Raw genomic sequence first — 22,411 nt, 5'->3', positions numbered from 1 at the left:
CCTCTGTCTATGCCAACATGCTTTGGTTTGGAAGTTTTGATTTTACATCTTTTTAAATTAAGCATGGTGCTTAGTTTGAAGTTTGGATGTAATGACCATACTTCTATAGGCTTTTTAATGTAAGCATGGTGCTTAGGTTAAATAGCCTATCTTGATCAAATTAGACATGGTGTCTAGTTTGGTTATTGAATCAAAACTGCTAGTGTAGATTTTGGTTGATTATGTGGACTAACCCTTGTAGGAATTTATCAACTTCATGAGGGTAAGTCTTTGAGATGACAATAGAGGTGAAATTTTATCTGGTGAACCTTAATTAAATAAATGTTAAAAATAAATAAATAATAATAATAATAAACAATAATATTTATTCCACTCTACATATGTAAGTAAGAATGTTTAGTTTCTCCCTCATTGAAATGATGAATAGTTGCTTTGTCTTATAATTCATTTGTGCCTAGTTTATAACTTAGTATTCTCCATGATTTAAGTTTGTTGGCTAAAAATGTCTCATCCTAAAACTTGAAACTTGTGGGTTGCAATTGTATGATCCTTTTCTAAATTGTTGCGAGTTATGATATGGTGCAAATAGAATTTGCTGTGACTTTGTTCCAAGAGAAACTTGACATCCAAAGTTTTATTTCCAAAATTATAAAATTTGAAAAGTTTCTCAGTGATAGCATTTCCTACCAAGGCCATATGACACAAATACAAATATAAAACCTTAGTCATATGCTACCTATTATCATGTTGAGCTTTGTCAAATTGTTTGTGAACCTTATTGAGATTCTTGTCATGCACCCATGATCAAGATTCACATACACCCACAAATAAAATGTTAACTCTTACACTGAGAGTTATGCAAAAACATGTTTTTCCATCCACCGAATAAATACTCCATTCATTTTTTACCTGAGTTTCTCTCTAAAAGTTTTCATATGCAAAAAAGGAGTATGGGCTATGCTAAAAAAAGAGAGAAAGAAAAGAAATCCACGCCAAAGGGCATGAGAGAAAAAAAAGGCATGCCAAAGAGCATGAGAAAAAAAATCCAATGCTAAAAAGCATGAAAAAAAGAGAAGAGAGAAAGGTAGCCCTTACTTTCAAAGGCAACCATCAAAAAGAGAGAGAGTCATGTTCAAAGGTGTACAAAAATATTTAGAAATAAGAAGATTTCAAAATTCCACACACTTGCACACTTCTTGATCAAAGTGTATGACTTGTATCTCCTTGGATCCGGTTTTTGACTTAGCAATATTATGTGATGCAAGTATGCCTCTCTTTCATCCCTACCTAAAACTCCACAAAAGGCCTATTATAATGTAGGATCAAAAGAAAGGCAATATCAAACCTTTGGTGAGGAACATACACATTTGAGCAATTGAGTGAATCATTTGAGGAACTTACTTTTTATTTTACAAAACTCTTAAAAACCTCCAGAAAGAAAGTTGATCAAGGAATGAATGACTAGCGGTTCTATGAGACCGTTCTATCTTGCAACCACCCAAGACTTGGAAAAACAACAAGCCCCACAAGGATTAAGGTAAAAGGGTGGATAAAATGCTGACTTATTTGAATCAAGGAAGAATACTTTGTTATAAACAGGGTACTTGTGAATTGTAATCGGCATTACATCAACACCTGATCAACAACCAATGTCTTAGCTCTTGCACGGGATGAGCAAGGGGTAAGCTTGGGGGATCTTGTTGGCGTTCCTTATCGACCAAATTCGACCATCGAATAAGATACAAAAAGAGGAGAACTAGCATAACTTACACACATATGTTATTCATATTGATATATTTTCACTTGTATTGGAGAATCAATGTTTTACAGGACACATACTTGAATACAAGGGAATTATAGTCGAATACGCCATCAAACAAAGCGCAAAGCAAAGAAATGAGAAGAAGGCCCATCCAAACATCCAATCTGGGCCAACCACTAGCGAGGAAGCAGCCCAGACACACTTAGAAACTGAGCAGTAGAAGGTGGTGGTGAGGTAGCTCCACTAGGGTGTGCCCACACCCCTGCCTTTGCCAACCGGGTCTAGCTTCCTCTGGCAGTATCATCAATGCGCTAGGTCGGTTTGGGAGGTTTCTATAGCACCCGATTTTAAGAATAAAACTAGATACACACTATATGTGAGCCCAGGAAGTCAAATCTCACATATAGCTACAAATAAGGATAATATCGAAGGACAATGCTCAACATATAATGTACTTAGTATCAATGATATAACCTTAGATAGCCAACAACGGAAAGACAACTCCGATCTTTAAGTGAAGACTCCACTTCCATAGGGACAACTAACTGGTTGATCACAAGCCTAATTCCTCTAAACTCTAGCAATCTGGTACCCATCCGAGATTTTTATCCAAATAATTGAAAAATAAAGCAAGTGTAAGTACATGTCGTACTCAACAAATATAATATGGGGTTCATGAGGCTCAAAAGGCTAACACTGGTTTAACTGCGATTAGCTTTTAATGAGTTATCTTTTAGCAATTGGGTGGCAACAAGTTTATTCACAAGCCCATATAAACACATGATCAGGTAAACATGAATAATGAATAGCATAAACAGTAATCATTAGTAAGTATCTTCATCATCAGTATCATCTGTGTTCATCATCTATTCCGTAAGGGTTCCAAGGCCACTTGTGACCATTAGCACGGCTGATATGCCAGTTTTACACTCTGTAGAGGTTGTACACTTTCACTATGAGTCGTGATTTACCCTTTTGCCCAAGGTGATCAGCCTCTTTACCCACTACCAAGGAAGGTCAGCAGCGTTCACTATGAAGCCTTTTAAAGGTTCATCTAACAAGTTAGGGCCGCTAGGTTTCCCCATCAATAAGCATGAACTCCCCTCCAAGGAGTGATTGACAAAAGGTTAAGAAACCAAAATGCACTCAACCTAGCAGGCAAAGGTCATACCTGTCGGATCTCCTCTTGCGCCATAAAGGTAACCACTAAAAAGCTAGAAAAGGTCCTCATACTTGACTAAAGCTAGAGCCATGTAGCCCTCATAGTTGTACTATAAGTCCCGGATGATCACTTACAGATAAGTCCTTATGGAGAGGAATCTAGAGCACCATAAAATAGCCCAATGCTCTAGCCCCCTTGTTCCATGTTGCTAAAAACATCTTTTAGTGTTTATTGCATATTCCATTAGTCAAGTTACAAGATCATGGTCTTTAATTGAGCACTAGCATCATACTACCTAATGCATAATCACCCATGGTGTCAAGGTACAAGATATCAAATATCTAGGATATCCTTATTGGCAACAAGGTAGACACATGCAATATGAATTAAGTGATTAAAGGTGAATAGATAACAAGGATGGTCACATGCTATACTTGCCTTAAACTTAGATCCTTCTTCTATTGATTCGTAGCCTCCAAAGAACTGCTTCTTGATCACCACGTAAAACTCACCGACTGGACAAGATCATTAAGATCCACACAAGCATCCGAACAAACATGCATAGCATTCAAACATAACTATATTAGAACAATACACCAATCAGTCAAAAAGAATTTGAAATCAAATCTACGCGTTGCTACAATCACACAGACGTGAAAAGCATGCTAATCGGAGCTACGGTGAAAAAGATACAACTACCGAAAGATTTGTTTTAAAAAGAAAACTATAGGCTTCATTTATTTTAATTATAAAACATGTATAAGATACTTAAGAGAAATATCTAAATTGTTTTAAGCCAAATTATATTTGTATTAGAAAACCAATATAAGATTTAATCTTATTTTATTTACAAAAGACAGAGGTAAAAAGCCTAAGTTGCTTTTAATTAAAAAAATCCAATTGCATAATCATTATTCAAGTTAGGCATTAAACCATAAAATTCTCGAGCTCTTGACTTAGAAAACATTGATACTAATGTGTAGATTATGTCGTTACGAATATAACACAACTTGAATGGGTCAAATCGGAGTTAAAACGGAGAAGATAGGGCCTACCGAAGGTAGTGGCAATTTTGTAAATAGATGAAACTTGATTTTCAAATTTAAAATAAATAAAATCTGATTTTAAACCGGCCAAGGACTGCAGACACTATTTTATCAAAAGACAAGGGCTCTTTAACAAAATTGCAGGGACGACGGTTAGAACTTAAAATCTTGTGGGGGGCCTTTTGAAAATTTGTCAGACAAAAGGGTATCGCGTGATCTGGATCGTTGGATTGAGATTGGACGACTGAGATAGAAGAGAGGGAGATGGGGTCGTCGGAGTGGCGCTGTGCGCGGCGGTGCCATGGTCGGAATCGGCCCGACCTCGCCGGAGTTCGTCGATACAGCGACTCCGAGAATCATTGGTCCAAATAAAAAGCATGGGGAGGGAGAGAGGAGTACAGTGAACTCAAAGCAGGGATCGGAAAAGGCCACGAACAAGTGGAGGCAGTGCCGAGCTCGATTAGGTGGCTCGAGTCATCGCCGTTGCTCCAACAAGCGTGTTTACGCAAGAGGAAGGGAGGGAGAGAGCAAGGGAGGTACCGGTGTACTCCTTACCAGCTTGTGAAGCTCAGGGATGTGGTTACGGTGGCAGAAGAACAACAACGGCGGACATCAAAGCGGCGGCGGTGGATTAGGGTTCTGCGGCTGCTGTGGCTCGAGCGATGGTGGCACACGCGACTAGGGTCTTGATGGGATGGTGGCGCGGCACGAGCAACTACTATTTATGGTGTGGAGCGGCATGGGGTGCAAGGCAAGGGAGGTGACGGCGTGGACGCGGAGTTACCGGCGGCGGTGTCTAGCTCGGGCACGAGTGGGAGATAGAAGACGGCTGACAAGCGGGCCCGAGGTGGCAGTGGTACAGAGCGCAGGGCTGGGCAGTCAAAGAGACAGAGCACGGAGAGAGGGACAGCGCGGCAACGTTGTGCATAGATTCGGTCGGCGCATGGGGAGACGCGATGCAGGGCAGCTGGGCTGATGCGGCTTGCTGGGCTACGCGGAAGAGAGGGAGAAGAGTGAGAAAAAACATCCTTTCTTTTTTTCTTAAACACATTTTCAAATCCAAATTCCAATCAAATTTAAATATAGTTTCAAATATACTTTTCAAGATGAGAACTTTTGGGAGGTTTCCAAAACTGAACTTTTGCAAACTTTTTAAAAATTTTTTATTTTCCAATTCTCTTTTTCTTTTCTTTTCTTTTATTTCAAAGCCACTTTCAAATTCATTTTCAAAAGCATTTTGAATTCATTTTGAATTTTGGATTCAACCACTCATTGCAATAAATCAAATGCACCGGCATGTATGCACATCCAAGTTGCTACTCCTTATGATGAATTTTAATATAATGAAAAATATTCTTTTTCCTATATTTCATGTGCACAAAAATTCATAAATAAATCATTTTAATCCTATTCTCAAAAGTACAAATTTTAGGGTGTTACAATTCTACCCCCTTAAGATGAATCTCGTCCCCGAGATTCGGAGAAGAAGAGCAAAGGAGAGAGGGATGCTACAACTTGAGATCTTCTTCACTTCCTTGAGCAACACCATCTTGATACTCACCTTGTGTTGTATAAGAACTCTTCATGTGGCCACACTTGCAAGTTCTTATTCCATCTCATTCCAAGTCCGGTCTTGTTACTTCTCTTAATTTGTTCCAATGAATCTTATTATCCATATGTTAAGCTTCCAAAAGGTCTTACTTAGCTTGAATCAGAACTTTGAATTCTACGGTTCATTTTGAAAGATTTTACCGTTAAGAAGGAATACTTTAAACCAAACAAATTTTATTTTTCAATTCCTTTTGAAATAGCTTTCAAAATAGAATATGTTTTATGTTTAGAACTCAAGAAAGTATTTCAACTATGTTTTGAAACTCTTTTGAATATATATTCTTAAGGTTTTGAAACAAACCCAACCATTTTTAAATCATTGGAGACTTGGAGAAACATATTAAGCTTTGTTTTTTTAACTCTTTTGAAAACTTGACTTTACAATCAAATCTCAAATAAAAGAGCAGACAAATCAACTCAGGTTCTTTCGAAATCTACTTTAAACAAGGGATTTTCAAGATTTTAGAAAACAAATGAAATATTTGAACTTTATTTTCAAATCACTTTGAATGAACTCTTTTGGGACTTTTGAAATCAAACCAAATCAATTTCAAAGCTTCTTTAGAAATGAAAAGAGTAAGTCTTCAATTTTCATTCTCTTTCTGAAGTCATATAAAAGATTTACACCACATTTTCAAATTCTTTTTGGAATAAGCCTTTTGAAACCCTTTTCGGAAGACTTGTTTTCGATATACACTTTTGAAATCAATCTAACCTTTCCTTTTCAAATTTTATTTTGAAATCAAACTTAATTCAAATTTAAAACCAAAAGCGCTCATTTTTCCAAATGCAAAAGGTTGCAAACCATTGAACCAAACTTTTTAAACTTTTGTAAAATATCTTCAGGGCATTTTGAGCACCTTTCCAGTAAAATTTGAAATAAGACAACTCAAATTGATTTTTTTAATCGGTCTTTTCCAAACAACCCATTTAAAAATATTTTTGAATCATTTTCAAAGTTTTTTTAGAATAAGACTTTGAATAGCAAATGAAAAAACATTTTTTTTTGTTCAAAGCAAAGTGGGTTTGCAAATCTAAATCCACTTTCAACTTTTGAAGTTTTAGAAATAAAATACTTTCAAACTCCTTTTTTTTAAAATAAACCTTGGGTGAAGTAGTTCAAATCAAATTGTTTTTGTTTGAATGACCAAAAGAGTCTTTCAAAATTCAAAATTTTTGAAATGTCTCAAATATAGTCTTTAGCAACTCTTTTTGAATCTTTTCAAACTTTAAATATGGAAAGCGCTTCGCAGACATGGCGACCGGGATCTGTCGAGGACCGCTGCATGCGCCTCGATGCTCCGGCGCCTCCGCCGAGGAAAAGGCTCAGACAGTGACGTCACACATACTATACGCGTTATCCAATTGTTGCGTACGTTTTAGCCTAAAAAAAAGATGCATCCCGTAGATCCATGTCTCCCATGCCTTTTAGTAGGGCATTAATTAATTGATGTATAGCAACCGAGAATACATGTTGTCGGAGAAATTATTAATGAAGTTATATGACCTGTTCAGCAGCACTTATTTGCAGCTGGCTGCGGCCAGCCTGTTCGCTTGCTCATAAATGATCGTAAATTTTCAATCGGGAACAGTGTTTTTCTCTCACACCAAACCAGCCAGCAGTAAATAATCCACGATACGATACAGCCTCCCGAACAGGCTGTATTTTAATAATGTTCTTTGAGAGAGAGATTTCGGCTGCTGCTGCGGCTGATAATTAAGCGTGGATAAGTTTAAGCGAACATGTTGATATATGTTGTTTTTTTAAAATACTTTCTCAAACTCTAAAACGTGTCGATGAAAATAAAAAAACGGAGAGAGCTAGAGTAATAACCCAAGTTCGTAGTTGGACACAAACTCAACGGAGCCTGCCGACGCGCGTGGTACGTCGCGCGCGCGCGTTTCAGCGGACGGACGGGCCCGTTTGTTCGTTGGGCAATGCATGCATGTTGATGTTTCTCCGTGGTGCTGTAGCAGTAGCACTGAGGACGAACCTGAAAATTTTGTATTTTGGTCCCTTTTTAAATATTTTTTACAAACAGACCCTTACCGAAACATTTGAAAAAAATAGACCAAAGCTCAACGTCTTAAGACACGCGCCGAGGTACGTGGCTCGACGTCATGTCAGGCGATGCCAAGGGGGTGCCACAGTTAGCGCAGTCTCTGGTCACCGTGATGCTCGGTCCCACAGACCTCGGCGTGCAGCTAGTTAACGGCTTAACGCCGGAATTCATACCTTGGCGTGGTTCAAGCCAACGACAAGGTCTGGGCACTTAGCCGCACCGGCCTGAGCACTTAGCAATGTCGACCAAAGCTCTGCGTCAATTAACTCAACGCCGAGGTTCCTAGCGGTTGCATCAACTCAACAGTTGTTGGCGTTAATTGGTTGTACGCTGATATCTGAGGCTTGGTGTCCCATTAATTAGCGCCAATGTTTTTGCAGGCCATCCAACATAGCAGTCAACACAACCAACATATTTAGAGCCTGTTTAGCAGGGCTCTGGCTCCTCTGAAAAAAGACTCCGGCTCTGTCTTCTCTGAAAGAGCAGCTCCTCTAAAGGAGCTGAAGCCGTTCTAGAAAACATTTGGCAAAACAGCTCATTCGCACTAGACGACGTGAACTCACAGCAAGAAGCCGCGTAAAGCTCATTTTTTAGGCTTCTCCTGCCCAGGCAGAAAATGGCTCCTGCTCTTGACCGGCTCCCCATGCGGAGCCCTTTCCAAAACAGACGTTTGACACAGCTCCTACAGGAGCCGGAGCTGAAGCCCCTGCAGAAGCCCTGCCAAAGAGACGTATGGCATAATGCATCACTGAGTTACTCCTTTATAAGTTAAAAACATAATATCATTATATACATTTTCTTTGGGCATTTTTATACCATAAATAGTCTTACTTAAAGACACATTTATTGAAAATTGGTAAAGTTGATTCTTCATATAGATTTGGAGAGCTACTTCTCTTTTGCCCTCCCTATCTCTCTCCATCTTCCTGTTTATGGCAACATATTTATCTCTCTTTGCATCCCCTCTATACATATGCAACATCATGATCACCATCTATGTTGATGTGCTTTATTGGGTTTGCCCTTCAGTTGGCAGATCGAGAGCGTTTGAATCAACTGAAATTGAGGGCACATTTGCTTTCTCATCCTTCTTGGAATAGGCTTAAGTGAATGGTTCCTACAGACAATACAGGAAATACAGGAAATTATTTTTTATTCCCAACAACCCAACAACATATATTTATGAGTTCTGATGGCCTAGTGCAGTTTGAATCAATATATAAACATTTGTTTAATGATAACATGATAACTATGACATTTATTTTCTCATATTTAAATGGTATAGGAACAGCACCATCAAGCTTCAAATCATCTTAGTGTCAAACCTGGTTAGTTCAATAGTGGGTATAGCTAAGTTACTACAGAATCTAACTGCATGCCATAATTTTGTTTATTAGACGATTACAAGCAAAATGCTCCTTTGTAGGGCTTCTATTTTGTGTTTTGTTCTAGGGCCACAAAATTCTAGGTACGGGCCTGAACTACAGAAGATACTCAAAGCTAGTTGTGTCCTACAAATAGACTTACCAATTTCATTCTCTCATTCTAGGTACCGGCTGAACTATGGAAGCTAACTGCATGCCATAATTTTGTAGGAAAAAACTCAAAGCTAATTGTGTCCTACAAATAGACTTACCAATTTCTTTCTCTCATCTTGCTACATTACATTTATTTGCTACATTACATTTATTAAATTGATCTTATCTATCTCAGCTTGCTACATCAAATTAAAATCTCAAAGCAATCCTGTAATGAACTTTCTGCAGGTAGTCAATATCTTTGAAGGGTGGAAAGATTTAATTTCGAGGATTGTTTAGGCTTACCTCCTGTTTTTCAGAATGCTCACATGAGACTGTCACTATGGTGTAGACCTTAATCTGGAATTAAATTTCATTTTTTGAAGTCATATTGGAACTGCCTCTTTTCCTTTGGAATCCTGGAACAGATTCAGAACCAAGTAAACAACCAGGATCAAACTTTAATCAGTGCTACTGCAATGCATATTTTTTGTCATTTCAAGTAGTCAGGTGAAGTCATATAAGAATCTGCCAATAGTAAGTAAGGTTAATTCTGCGACAGAACAAATGTTCCTGTACCAACTGACCTGAAGTTAACTTTCAGAATGATCTCTCTCTGATCATAAACAATCTAACAACCTGAATTCCGTTGATGGCATCCTTGAAGCAGAGGTTTATGCAGATTAATAACTATTCAGTTTTTATACATGAAGACCAACTAATACAGCCAAAAGCTCAAATAAATGGGCCACTGTGAAGATGGCTCAGGTGCATTGAGTTATTAAATTTATACAATACCTTTATGTTAGTAACTTCTGAAATTTAGCCTGTGCTAGTGGCTTTTGTTGTTCTGCTGGTAGCTAGGTCATATCTAGAAAATGAAACCCATGATGAAAACACACTACTTATAAGAAAATGAAACCTATGATATAGGAATAATTCCACTGATTGAACACAATATACTACCAAAAGATCGAATCTGTATTTCAGTCTGAAGTTACTAAAAATTTTAGTCTGAGTGGTAGCTCCACATTTCGTCAAACACCCTAGCTGCATGAGCGGAGTGAGCACTTGACTTGCTCAAAGCAGCAACCAGGACCAGCGAGGACGCTTCTCGTGGTGGAGTAGAGATTGGTGAAGCCGTTGCCGCATCTCGTGGTGGTGGTGGTGGTGGTGGTAGGAGAGTTGGCGCTGCGGCGTGGCGGCGAGCTCGGCGAGGAGGTAGGGGGCGCTGAGGTGCGGAAGGTGGCCCTCGGTCTGGAGGAACTCCACGGTGGTGCGGACGCCCAGGTCGGCGTAGTTGAGGTCAATGGAGGCGACGACGGTGAGGTCGGGCTCCTGCGGCGAGGGCGCGCAGAAGCAGTCGTGGTAGGCGCACGCGTCGGGCCCCAACCACGAGCCCGTCATGTTGTACGGGTCGGAGAGGATTGCGCACCTCCACGCCTGCAGCGTGACGCCTTCGTCGAGCACCAGCTGCGCGTGCTCCCGAAGGGACGCCGCCGGGGTCCGGGAGAGCTCGACGCGGACGCCGGCGCGCCCAAGCTCGTCGGAAGGGGATGCAGTGCCCACGCCCGCGGTGATCTCGCGTGCGGCCTTCTCGACCTTGAGGTACAGCGCGGCATTAGTCGATGCGGACGAGAGGGGTTAGGGTTCGTGGAGATAGAGAGGAGAGAGAGAGCAGCATGCGGGCACAGGAATAGAATGAAGAGAGGAGAAGAAGGGCCGCTGCCGGCTTGAAAGCCCAGACCTCGGCATTAGTCGACCCGCGCCGTGGCATTAGGCCCTGATTGCTTTCTATAAGTCAGGTGACTTATTAAGTCAGGTGACTGAAAATTAATAACTTATAAGTCATGCCTGTTTGGTTATAGATGACTTATAAGCTTACTAAAAGTATGGGCCCCACACGAAAAAGGGTGACTTATAAGTTTTAAGCAGGGTGAACCAACTTAAAACTTATAAGCAGGGGTGGCTTATAAGTTGGTGGTGTTTGGTAAAATAAATTATTTTTTTTACTTTTTAACTTATAAGTAGGTGACTTATTTGAAACCAAACAGAGCCTTAGGCTCGGCGTTAACTGAAGCGACGCCCGAGCTCTTTGGGGGCCACCACCATGCCGGATCCTGCGTGGCTAAGACGACCAGCGACCTTGCTGACGCGACATTGCACAGGCGTAATCTGATGCAACGCCGAGCAGCGTACCTCGGCGCCATTTTGTATCACGTCGAGTTTGGTCTATTTTTAGAAAAAATTTGGTTGATGATCTATTTATAAAAATATTTTAAAAAAGATCAAAATACAAAATTGTCGCACTGATATCTTTGTCTGCGAGCCTTCTCCTCTAGCGGTCTAGCCTCTAGGCCCGCCACGGCGCCACCAGACAGGGACAGTGGCGAAGCTACGTGATGTGGTCGGGGTGCCGACCCCGACGACTCAACAACAGCCTCACGTACTCTACAAATTTTGGCCAGCATAGACCCCAACAAAAAAAAAAAACTGTTTGACCCCGGTAGACCGCAGCGGCAACGCAGCAGACGCGACTGACTGTGCAAGCCACGTAATAAACCAAAGGCAAAAGGCAAGCCCAGTAGTGTCGGCCTTTTTAAGCCGTCTTGCCTTCGTAAACGAACGTGCTGTACCAGCACAGCTGGAGCCGGATGGCGGAAGCGGTAGCGGCAGATGGAGCGATCGAACGAGTCAAGTAGCTCTCTAGTAGAGTAGTAGTAGTGGTAGGCTGGTAGCGGACTATGGATCGGATCGGCCACTGCCCACTGATACGTACCAGTATTGATGATGACTGCAACTGACGATCCGGCACACACCTTTGCCTTCACTTCCATTCCCTGCTGTCATTCCCACCCTTTTGTCGCACATGCATGATACTCCCTATATACTATGGCCCTACTTGGTTTCTGCTCATAAAATTTCTGTCATAAAGTATTAAATATAAACTAATTATAAAACTAATTACACAACGTGTGACTAATTTACGAGACGACTATGATTTAACAACGTATTGCTACAGTAACCATATGATAATGACGGATTAATTATACTTAAAAAATCTTCTCGCAAATTAGCATTCATCTATGTAATTGATTTTGTAATTAATCTATATTTAATACTGTTTATTAGTATCTAAATATTTGATGTGACATAAATTTGAGTAGTGACTAAGAAACCAAACACACACTCCTGTATTAAATGCATGCAGTACAGTGTAGCGCAGGCATGGACCACCAGCCTACTCCCTTGCGTGCACTCGCAGCAGCGACTAGGCCCGGCCCGGCCCCCCACGTCCCTCTGTGCCTGCCTTCCAGCTGGGGCCTCTCCCTACCCCTCAACCACCGTACCCGGCGTCCTTTCTTCTTTCGGCCGCGGAGACATTGAGCATGTCGTGATCGGGTGCCACGAGCCAGCCATCACCATCAGCAGCACTGCACTGCACTGCAGAAGGGAAAGACTAGCACGCAATCATCGCATCATGCTTGCTACTAATGGAAAGCCTACCCTAGGACCGAGACCGAGACCGAGAGCGACTAACACATGCATGGCCTCACAAGGACAAAGGAGTGAGGGGCCATTTATTTCCAACTTCCCCGTCCCATAAATACACACGACGAATGTCTGTCACATTCGGCCCACAAGGCCCAGTGATGGGACCCACCCTTTGCCCACAGAACTAGCAACACATTTGCCATGATCAATTCAATGGAGGGAACAAACAAGCAGACGATACCCCAACCACGCCTCCCAGTTATTATTTTGCACAAAGAAATAAATAAAACTTCTACCACTTCTGGACGAAACGACGCTGCTTCTGAGTTCTAACCAAATGGTGGTGGTGGGCAACGAAATTCCAAATTTCCATCCACAAAGTCACAAACGTTACAGCAGCCAAAGCCACTCACCCGCTACAAAAATACAGCAAGTAACAAAATGGTGGTACAATACTCTCAGTTTAGATAGTCTTTCTAATAACATCCAGCCATTCCATGCCACAGAATTTTCATCATCCGACCATTGTGCGCTTCCTGCCCCGTTGCCTCACTGTAAAAAAAAAAATCGATTGCAAAGAGTAGATAAAAAGGTCATTACTCACGTCAGCACAGCTACATAAGACAGCAACAAAGGCCATGCGCTGCCACAGGTCCAGGACCACGCCATACCTTGAGCCAGCTTGTTCTGGGTGGAGCACCACTGCTTCGAAGCCTTTCTGTACGCCGCCAGGATTTTCTCCATCTGGTTCATCATCAAAATCAGTGCTGTTACCCACATAAGATTGCTAAGGCATGATTAACACAAGATACCAAACCAGCATCGAAACCATTGGAAACAAAATGCCACGAACAAAAGGAAAAATCATAAATCCACATGGCAAATGAACTAATTTTGTGCTGTATAGTCGAAAATGTTTGCACAGATCAGTTGGACCCCAGTGCATAATAACAGTCAAGCAAAACCAAATATTGACCAAACATTTCAATGATTGATGAATCCAATATCGTGGGCTGCTTGTGTAACCCTAACCCGCCAAAATAAAGTTACGGAATAATTTCCCTATGTCATAACTAGTATAAAGGAATCAATGTCCGCATATAATCAGAAAAAGGCAACTGGAATATCAATTTATGCAAACTCCTCACCACATCCCCACAGGACGAATGCATGGAAATCAAAGCTCTCTCCAGCACATATAGGTCCACCGCTTTGTCCTCGGGAATTGTTGATGTGAAACTCAGACCAAAATCAATAAGAACCTGCCAAGATTAACATATATAAGTTGCAAATCAACAGCCATGATGCAACTCTGCCGGGTTGATTGCTGCTGATCTTGATTATCATAAACTTGACTTCATAGCACAATAAAGTGAATACGTTAAATAGAAGGCATTGACGAAAAGGATATTGTACCCACCAATTGATTGTTACTGTTCTTAATTATCATGTTTGACGTGGTCAAATCACCATGAACAAGGCCTCCATCATGTAGTTTGCCGACGGCATTCCCTATCTGTGTGGCAATATCATTCAGGCGTTCCTCATTAACCCCATCTGAACCAAATCCAAGAAGTATATCCTTGACAGACAAGCCATCCACATACTCAAAGGTCAAAGTATGCAGAAGTGGATCCACAGCATAAAGCACTGGGGTAGGAACGCCAAGCCTTCTTGCTTTTGTCATGCACCGAGCTTCCTGCGCATGGAAAAGACCAAACTAATATACTATCTAAATTATAAAAGAGCGAAGGAATTGAAAATAACCTCTCACCCTCATGTTTCCTACCCACCTAAACTCTTGTCCCTTAGATCACAGATCCAACGCATCTAATCCCCTGTCATAATCTAACAAACGGGCCTGGCCGGAAAACTTTTAATTGTTTACGCGTGTTTCTCTCTACGTGCAACTCCGGCACCTCACGTTTTTTCACCCACGCCGCTTGTACCCGCCTGCAATTTCCGCCTTCTTCCACGATCTCGCACTGATATCTTTCCCCGTTTCGATGCCCAGCGCCTCATCATGATCCGTCGCCTCCATCTCACACGATGCTGCCGAGGAGGAAACGGCGAGCGCCGCCTGCTAAGTCGCAAAGACAGACGGAGGCACGGAGCCGGACCCGCTGGTGCCTCCTGGCGCCGACGCGCTGTTGGAGGAGCGGCTGATACGGGTTAGCCAACAAGAAAGTACGGCACCCTACCCCCCTCTCTACCCACGTTTCATTAATTTAATAGCACTATTGACTTACAGTACTATTGTATTGTGCTGGTATGGAATGTGCAGATTTGATATACTGGGACTTCATGAGTTTGATAGTGATCGTAAGAGAGAATGTCTGTCATAGTGGGCTGCGCTGAATCCCTGATAAGAGACCGTAATTTCTATTGGCTACTCATGTAATGCAACAACTAAACCAATGAATGTTCTGGACTTCTGGTTTCGTTTTGACTTTCTGTCACGGTCCGCACTGTTGGCAACCAGAAGACGTCCAAGGAGAAGAGGAAGAGGAGGCCCAGTACCAAATATGGCGGCCCAGAATGGAGCAAGTGGTTCGGCCCGCTGCGTCGGGTGCTCGTGCGGTCCGTGGTCACCGCTGTAACCGTTTCGTTAAAAGGGAGAGCCGTAGGGAACTTGTCTTCGTCTTGGTTGGCGTCGGATTTCGGTGGCAAGCTGCGGCTCGAGAGGACACCGGCGACCACCATTACCACTGCTACTTGTAGCTTGCCACTATCTGAGTTCTAAATCGAAACACTATCGTTCATAGTATCCTCTATTGTTACACTTTCTTAGAACTAAGTGTCCTGACTGATGCATGAATTGCCTTTTATTATTTGTGGCAGCTTTTCAAACTAGCAACTGAATGTAGTGTTGTCTTATGTTGCTTAGTGGCTCCATTACAGAAGGCATGGATAGTTGCCCTTATCAAGAACAGGACAGATGATATGACCTTAGCAATTGGTGATGGTATTATTCCCTCCTGCTTCTCTTATCATGGTGTATTTTATTCTCTATGAACTAATATATATGTTCAAATCTGATATATGAATTTCCTTACCTATGGCATTCAGGTGCAAATGAAGTTTCAATGATTCAAATGGCCGATGTTGGGATTGGCATCAGCGGCCACGAAGGACGACAAGCTGTTATGGCATCAGATTTTTCTATGGGACAATTTAGATTCTTGGTTCCTCTTTTATTACTTCATAGTCACTGGAATTATCAAGGATGGCCTATATGATCCTTTACAAACTTTTACAATAATGCCACGTTTGTCTTGGATTTTGTCTGGTAAGACCTTTGGTTTCTTAATATAGATATCCACATTATGAACCTGAAAAAAGTAGTAGGAGTTGTCCTCTATTCTATGTCTAACGTAAATTAGTTTGGAAAAAGGCTAGGCTTCAATTATATTACAATTTATCTCTTAGTAAATGATTTCTACTAGGTTTACAAATACTGTATCTGGTTATGTTAAGTTGGATGGTTCAAATTTCTTGCACTAACTATTTTTCTTATAATTACTCAGATATTTCTGAAAAACTAATACTCATGTGTGATCACAAGTATGTACTTTATACAGCATTCACTTTGACAACTGCTATCACTGAATGGAGTAGTGTCCTGTATACTTTCCTTTATACATCGCTTCCAACAATTGTCCTCGTCATTCTTGACAAGGATCTTAATAAGGCAGCCCTGTTAGCTTATCTAAAGCTATATGGATCTGGCCAGAGGGATGACAAGTAAAATGCGAATTTGTTTGTGAACTCGCCATGCTTCTCAATTGTCCTCAAATTCCTCATCAAGCTAACTAGAGGGAGGAGGATCCTCGAAACATGCTCAATTATAACCTCATAATTACACTGCCATCTGATTTACACAGTCTAGAAGCCATTTACCGATTCCACAGTTTAGAAGTCCTCATGGAAATACCATTTAAAATATCAAGGGTTTAAGAAACAATGGTTTGTTTGTTGAACAAAGAGTTTTTATCCAGTTGAGAGCTCTAATATTCACACGACCGTAGTAAGGCCAAGTAGCAATATTGCCTTCTTTAAAATAAGCTTGACTTATAGGAAATGAATCCAAAATGTCAAGGATTTAAAAACCAATGATCTGTCTGTTGAATAAAAAGAGTTTTTATCCAGCTGAAAACTCTAATATTCACACTTGACTAAGAGATATGAGATGTCTAAACAGCTAATTTAAAATAAGCTTGACCTACATGAAATCAATTCAAAATATCAAGGGTTTAAGAACCAATGATCTGTTTGTCGAATAAAAAGATCTTTTATCCAGCTAAAAACTCTAATATTCACTCTTGACCAAGAGAGCCTAAACAAATAATTTGGCCCGCTCTTTAGGGGCAAGAATTGATGCATTTTCTTAATTCTTAATTATTAAATTATATGGTTTTCATAGTTTATCACCTGAGTAGAGCCAATTGCTAAAACTTTAATCCACTATATATTATCAGATCATTTTAATGATTCCCAATTTAACATATTTTAATTTATACATTGGCCTGTTTTGCGGAAGAAACATACTGCAAGAAATAGGTTATTGGAACTATGAGAAACTCCAATGCAAGATGAGTCTTCTGAACTGGATCAGCCTTGCCCAGTTGCCCCTCCTTGCTGAGAGGTAAATGTTTTTATTTTAGCAAAAATACTAAAATACATAAACCCAAGCTATGTGGCCCAAGATGTAAAAATCTTTATTTGTCTCTTGGCGTACATGGGTATTTCATAATAATTTGGTTTTTTCGCAAAATGGCAATTTTCGCAGTATGATGCTTTGTTCTCTTATTTAAGCAAAATCCTGCTACAACAACTCAAATCTGTTCATGTCAATTTTTGGGAGGCTTGATCATGTATTTGTCACGGATGATAGCTAGGCAAATGCTGCGTTTTTGGAACTGCTTGGTAAGGTATAGGGTTTGGGGATGTAGAAAAAAACAGAGACGGTCGTTGGGGAGGGGAGAAATTGATTAAACCCTTGTTGACATGTATATTTCTGAAAATGCAGCACGCCATTTAAGTTGCAGGATGAAGCCTTTGTATTCAAAGTAATGGGATTATATGGCAAAGAACAAACTGTCCGTACCCAAGCGGCCAAGCCCCTGTTGCCAATGAAAATGAGTCCTAAAGTACATAAAAAGGGCGTGTCAAGCATAAACACTAGGCTTGGATATGCTAGGTGGTGTGTCCCCATGGATTCTAGCTTCTTTGGAGACATTTTTGTAATCTGTCGGCACTAGCATGTTGACGATTTCTGCATATTAAATTGTTCTAATCTCAGTCCTATTTCCAGTTAGTCCATTGGAGAAGGCGAGAAGCAATCTCGGGTAGTGGGAGAGCGAGGTATTGGCATCTACATCTCACAGAGCTGCATGAACGTTTAGTATTTCAGACCGCATAGCAGGAGCAATTATCCTGCATCTATGCTCATGCAAGATGACATAGAGCAATTACTGTTTGGTTACTATCAGTGATATGGAATGAAGTTTTTTGTTTACCTGAACTCAATATGCACCGTACATAATATACACTGTTTGCTAAGCTTAATAATATGGGAATATACTAAGCTTTTGTTTACTAGCGATGTCCATGCTTGCTGCTGCCATGCAGCCTATAGGAACTGAATGTCGCACATTTCTGTCTTTTCATGGAAAACCATATTAAATTGCTGACATTATGACTCATGAGTAATGAATTTACAGTAGAATGTATGAAGGCATCCACTTATTCATATTGATTTTCTATTTTATGATATGGTTATAATTGTTTAAAAAATTATTTTTATTTACACGTGCGTGCCGCATTTGCATGTTTACTAGTACTAAGCTAAATCTCGGAAAAATCAGTTGTTATGTGCAACTGTTCAACTCATCATAACTACAACTTAATCAATAAATTATCCTTTGGAACAAATTGAAATTTTTGTTTGTACATAAACAAGACAAAAATAGGTAATAATCCCAAGATTGACATTTCCCATACAAACAAAAGTAGATTTTTTTTTTACATATGGAGAAAAGAAAAATCTGATAATAACATGTTGGTTAGAGAGACTAACAGCATTTAAGCGCTTTAGAGTCAACTTCGAGTCCAACAATGGGTGTCGGTACTTTTTTGAAAACCGCTCTTTGATTACACATTTTCGTCCCACAAATGTCGAAGCAAATACCCTCTGCAGAGAAGCAAACAAACTATTTAGAAAGCAAGCAAAGGACAAGCAGCAACTACATATCGACTCTTGGCTCACCCCTTCTGCCCCCTGCTTCAGCAGTACGCCAAAATCTTGTTCTTGCTCCTGAGACGTATCCATGAAGCCTAATAACCACTTGAAACAAAGCTGCAATAGATGAAGTAAAAAAAGAAAAATTAAAGAATGCCAAGCAGAGATTAAAAAGAGAATAACAAATGTAATAGACAAACTGAAATCATGAGAACCAGCTGTTCTGCCAGATTACCAGTCATTTCAAACTAGTGTTTTCGGAGAGCTGTTTCAAAACTACCAAAAATTGCTAGGCTACAGGTTCCATGCCTTTTACCATAGCTGCTAGTCCTGGGATAGTTTTAACATTTGAACTAGTACAGGTCAAGATTTGCTCAAAATGGTTTTAACATTTGAACTAGCACAGGTCATCATCACAAAATTCCAAGAGTAGTAAGAAGATTTGCTCAAATTAACAAATTCATTAGTACATACACTCCCTACTTCTTCCTCGAGGCTGCAATAGCAGTGTTATTTTTGGCTCCAACAGCAGTAACCTTCTTTTTTCGGGCCAAAAGCTTATAGTTCTGAGGGCTTAATCTTTGTGCTGGACAAACTGGTCTGAATACCTCTGTCTTCAAGGGATCCAGCAGATCTTGTGAGCATTCTAATACAAGACCACTCTTTGTAGCCTCATCCCACAGCTCTCTTCCAATTTCAAATCTACCAATCCTACAAAGCTTTTCTATAAGCAGGTCATATATACGAGCATCCACAAATTCACACCTCTTCATAAGCTTGAACATATCAAGAGCATGGTCGACTTCCTCTGTTCCAAAAAGGACGCCTATAAGACTATGGAAAAACTTAGCAGTCGGAAGCACTCCAGTTTCAAGCATAGCATCTACAAGCCTCTTCCCTCTAACAATTCTCCCTGTTAAATAGAGGACCCTAACCACAAGAAAGTAGCTAACCCAATCAGGGGAGCAGCCTGCTTTTCCTTCTGTCATCAAGTACAAGATTCTATAAGCTTCTTTCACTCTTCTTGCTCGGCCTAAACATGAAAGTAATATGTTGAAGCTAGAAGCAGCCGGGGGAACACCACAGGACCTCATCTCTGTCAATATATCCATAGCCTCTGGAACAAGGGCAGAGGGATTGAACTTAAGGTTTCTGTGGCACACACAATGGAGAAAATCGTTGAACGATGGCAAGCCCAAGGGAGCGCCTGACGACTTCATTTCATTGAGGACTTTCCGGGCCTCCTTAGCGTTCCCATGAATGCACCAACCATGGAGGAGGCTACGTTCAACGATGCTAACCATGGGCTCTGCCGAAAGCTCGCTCTTATGGTGCCACACAACACCCTGTGCCTTGCGAGCATGGCCCCTCTTACACAATGCCTGGACCATGGCAAGGCTGCTCGACCATACGCCATCTCCTCCAACACTGCCCCCACGCTCAGGCAGCAATCTCTGACGCTCCAAGCCTCTAAACAGGCGAACTGCCTCATCCTCCCTCCCCGCCTTGACAAGTGCGTCGACCACGGTGGAAAATGTCTCAGGAGCCATCCTCCGCCCGTCCTTCTCAGCATCAGTAATGGCGATTCTCATCGCAGTAAGGTCCCCAGCCCGCGCAAGCGCCCCAATCGCCCTGTTGAGCGCCTCCTCCCCCAACGCCCCGGGGTGTTTGGACCGGCACCACGCCAAAAAGCGCAGCAACCTCCTGCCGAAGCATCCACCTGTCTCGCCGCACGAGTCGATCACGCGCCCCACCAGGTGCGGCGAGACGGCCACGCCCAGCCGGTCCAGCCTGCTCCCCACCTCGTCGAGGCTCCCGGACCCGAAGCACACGACGTCTCGCACCGCGGCCTCCATCTCGCCGTCCTGCGGCGCGCCGGGGCACAGAGCGCGGCCGATTGGGCGGCCGCGCGGAGGAAGGGCGTTTCGAGTAAGCCCCCCCGTGAATCTCCACGACGCCAATCTGTTCATGGGCTCTAGTGCACGAAACCAGCCGGTGGCTAGAACAGGAGCACAGAAGCGGGGGAGCGGTGGCGGGTCGGGAGTGAAACTGACCTTCGGGAGGCTGCTGCTGGGAGGAGATGCGCCAGGTTAGGCTTGCCGCGGCAGGTCGCGCCTCGGTATCGCTCCGGGCGGCGGTGACGGGGATGGAGGTTGCGGTTGCGGCAAAAGAATGCGTTGTTGGTCCAATTGTGATTCACCAGAAGCAGGCCAATAGCTTTAGGCCCTGTTTGGTTCCGCTTACCCCGACGGTGGGGAGGGAAGGGCAACCGGTGGTGAGGAGGGAAGGGCAGCTGGCGGTAGGGAGGGGATCCGGCGCCGGCAGCTTGGTGGAGCTAGAGATCCGGTGGAGGGGAGGGAAGGGGAGGGGAGCCGGCGGTGGGGAGGGGATCCGGCGTGGCAGCTTGGTGAAGCGAGAGGGGAGGAGAGGGGAGGGGAGCGGCGGTGGGGAGGGGAGCCGACGGCGGGGACGCAGGGAGGAAGTGGCCGAGCGTACGGGAGCGAGGCGGCGGGGATGGAGCGTACGACAAGGAAGCGGGTGCGCGATTTCCAAATGGCGGGGCAGAGCTCAAGCGTTTCCAATCGCTGTTGCGGGGTGGGAATCGAACGCGAACCCCGCTTCTGCGATGGGGGCCGTCGCCGGCCGTTTAGCGGGCTTATGCCGCTTAGAATCAAAGCAAACGCTGAACAAACAGAGCCTTAGGGCCCGTTTTTTTCCACTTCTCCTAGCCACGCTTGATTATAATCTAAGCGAAGATTTTCTCGCTTGTCGCTTTTCGCTTCTCGTAGTTCAAATCTCTGAAGCGGCTTACCACATAAGCGAGAATCGATGGAAATAAGCAAAGCGTTTGGCGGGATTCTCGCTTATTTCCACCGACCAGCCGCTTATAAGCGGAAACAAATGGGCCCTTAGTTGTTGCGTATAATCGTAAAAAAAAAGCTAGTTGGATTGGTGAAACCTGCTCACCGAGACACAAATGTTTATGTTTTTCTAGATTTATTTTAAGATTTTATAGCATTATTCTTTTAATGATAAACGATGTGTTTACTGTGACTGCGTTAATTGGCCAAGACACTTGGTTTCACTTCTAACCAAACTAATCGAACTTTTGCAACAAAAGCTAAGACATAGAATATCAATTATGAGGCATCACACATAAACCAAATATAATCTTACAAAATGCAAATGGCAAAGTGAAGTACAACTCATATAATTCGGTTCTTTGGGTTGATGGCTTGAAATATGGAGGTTTAGGAGTAGAGTTGTAACCTTTTGATCATGTTGATTACGCTGGGACCTGAACCAGACTACAACATCTAATCTTGCCACCACACAACAAAGATGAAGACCGCAGTACCAATCATGATAGGTAGAGGTACGATTAAAAGAGACAGGATCCGATGGACCCCTTCTTCGAAGGTGTTTGGATCAAGCACACACGGAGGTGGAGTCATCCCACCTGTATATTCCTATAGGTGTGGAACTTGATCATTCCTAATATATTCGTGGACTT

The 22,411-nt window shown here is 42.2% G+C and overlaps 2 protein-coding genes across 4 annotated transcripts; both read right to left on the bottom strand.

Annotated features, from left to right (window-relative positions):
* Nucleotides 1-8,473: 8,473 nt before the first annotated feature.
* LOC136529741 (pollen-specific leucine-rich repeat extensin-like protein 3) lies at nucleotides 8,474-10,842 on the bottom strand. Of its 3 annotated transcripts, XM_066522808.1 has the most exons (4): nucleotides 9,960-10,842; nucleotides 9,749-9,821; nucleotides 9,468-9,580; nucleotides 8,474-8,761 (listed from the first exon to the last, which is right to left on the bottom strand). In XM_066522808.1, exon 1 carries the CDS (start codon nucleotides 10,566-10,568, stop codon nucleotides 10,242-10,244), a length of 327 nt encoding a protein of 108 aa, XP_066378905.1. In that variant the 5' UTR covers nucleotides 10,569-10,842; the 3' UTR covers nucleotides 8,474-8,761; nucleotides 9,468-9,580; nucleotides 9,749-9,821; nucleotides 9,960-10,241. The 3 variants fall into 3 exon arrangements, with proteins under 3 accessions (XP_066378905.1, XP_066378904.1, XP_066378903.1); XM_066522807.1 differs by having other exon boundaries at nucleotides 9,749-10,842; XM_066522806.1 differs by having other exon boundaries at nucleotides 9,468-10,842.
* A 2,052-nt stretch (nucleotides 10,843-12,894) lies between these two features.
* Nucleotides 12,895-20,943, bottom strand: LOC136528911 (pentatricopeptide repeat-containing protein At5g61370, mitochondrial-like). Its single transcript, XM_066521904.1, has 7 exons — nucleotides 19,437-20,943; nucleotides 18,925-19,041; nucleotides 18,736-18,849; nucleotides 14,077-14,355; nucleotides 13,805-13,918; nucleotides 13,328-13,400; nucleotides 12,895-13,208 (listed from the first exon to the last, which is right to left on the bottom strand). The coding sequence occupies exons 1-7, from the start codon at nucleotides 20,865-20,867 to the stop codon at nucleotides 13,171-13,173; spliced, it is 2,166 nt and encodes a 721-aa protein (XP_066378001.1). The 5' UTR covers nucleotides 20,868-20,943; the 3' UTR covers nucleotides 12,895-13,170.
* Nucleotides 20,944-22,411: the final 1,468 nt, after the last annotated feature.

Source organism: Miscanthus floridulus, chromosome 19 (assembly GCF_019320115.1).
Source record: "Miscanthus floridulus cultivar M001 chromosome 19, ASM1932011v1, whole genome shotgun sequence".
Classification (NCBI taxonomy): domain Eukaryota; kingdom Viridiplantae; phylum Streptophyta; class Magnoliopsida; order Poales; family Poaceae; genus Miscanthus; species Miscanthus floridulus.
Note: the sequence above shows the minus strand (reverse complement) of the source record. Positions and strands in the feature narration are given on the sequence as shown.

Excerpts from the sequence above, each read along its gene's own strand:
- LOC136529741 (XM_066522806.1), bottom strand. The coding sequence starts at position 10,568 with ATGACGGGCTCGTGGTTGGGGCCCGACGCGTGCGCCTACCACGACTGC.
- LOC136528911 (XM_066521904.1), bottom strand. The coding sequence starts at position 20,867 with ATGAACAGATTGGCGTCGTGGAGATTCACGGGGGGGCTTACTCGAAAC. Across the intron at positions 14,356-18,735 it reads CTCTAAAGCGCTTAAATGCT|GAAGCTCGGTGCATGACAAA; the intron begins GTTAGTCTCTCT and ends TTCCATGCGCAG. Across the intron at positions 13,401-13,804 it reads ATTCGTCCTGTGGGGATGTG|ATGGAGAAAATCCTGGCGGC; the intron begins GTGAGGAGTTTG and ends ATGATGAACCAG.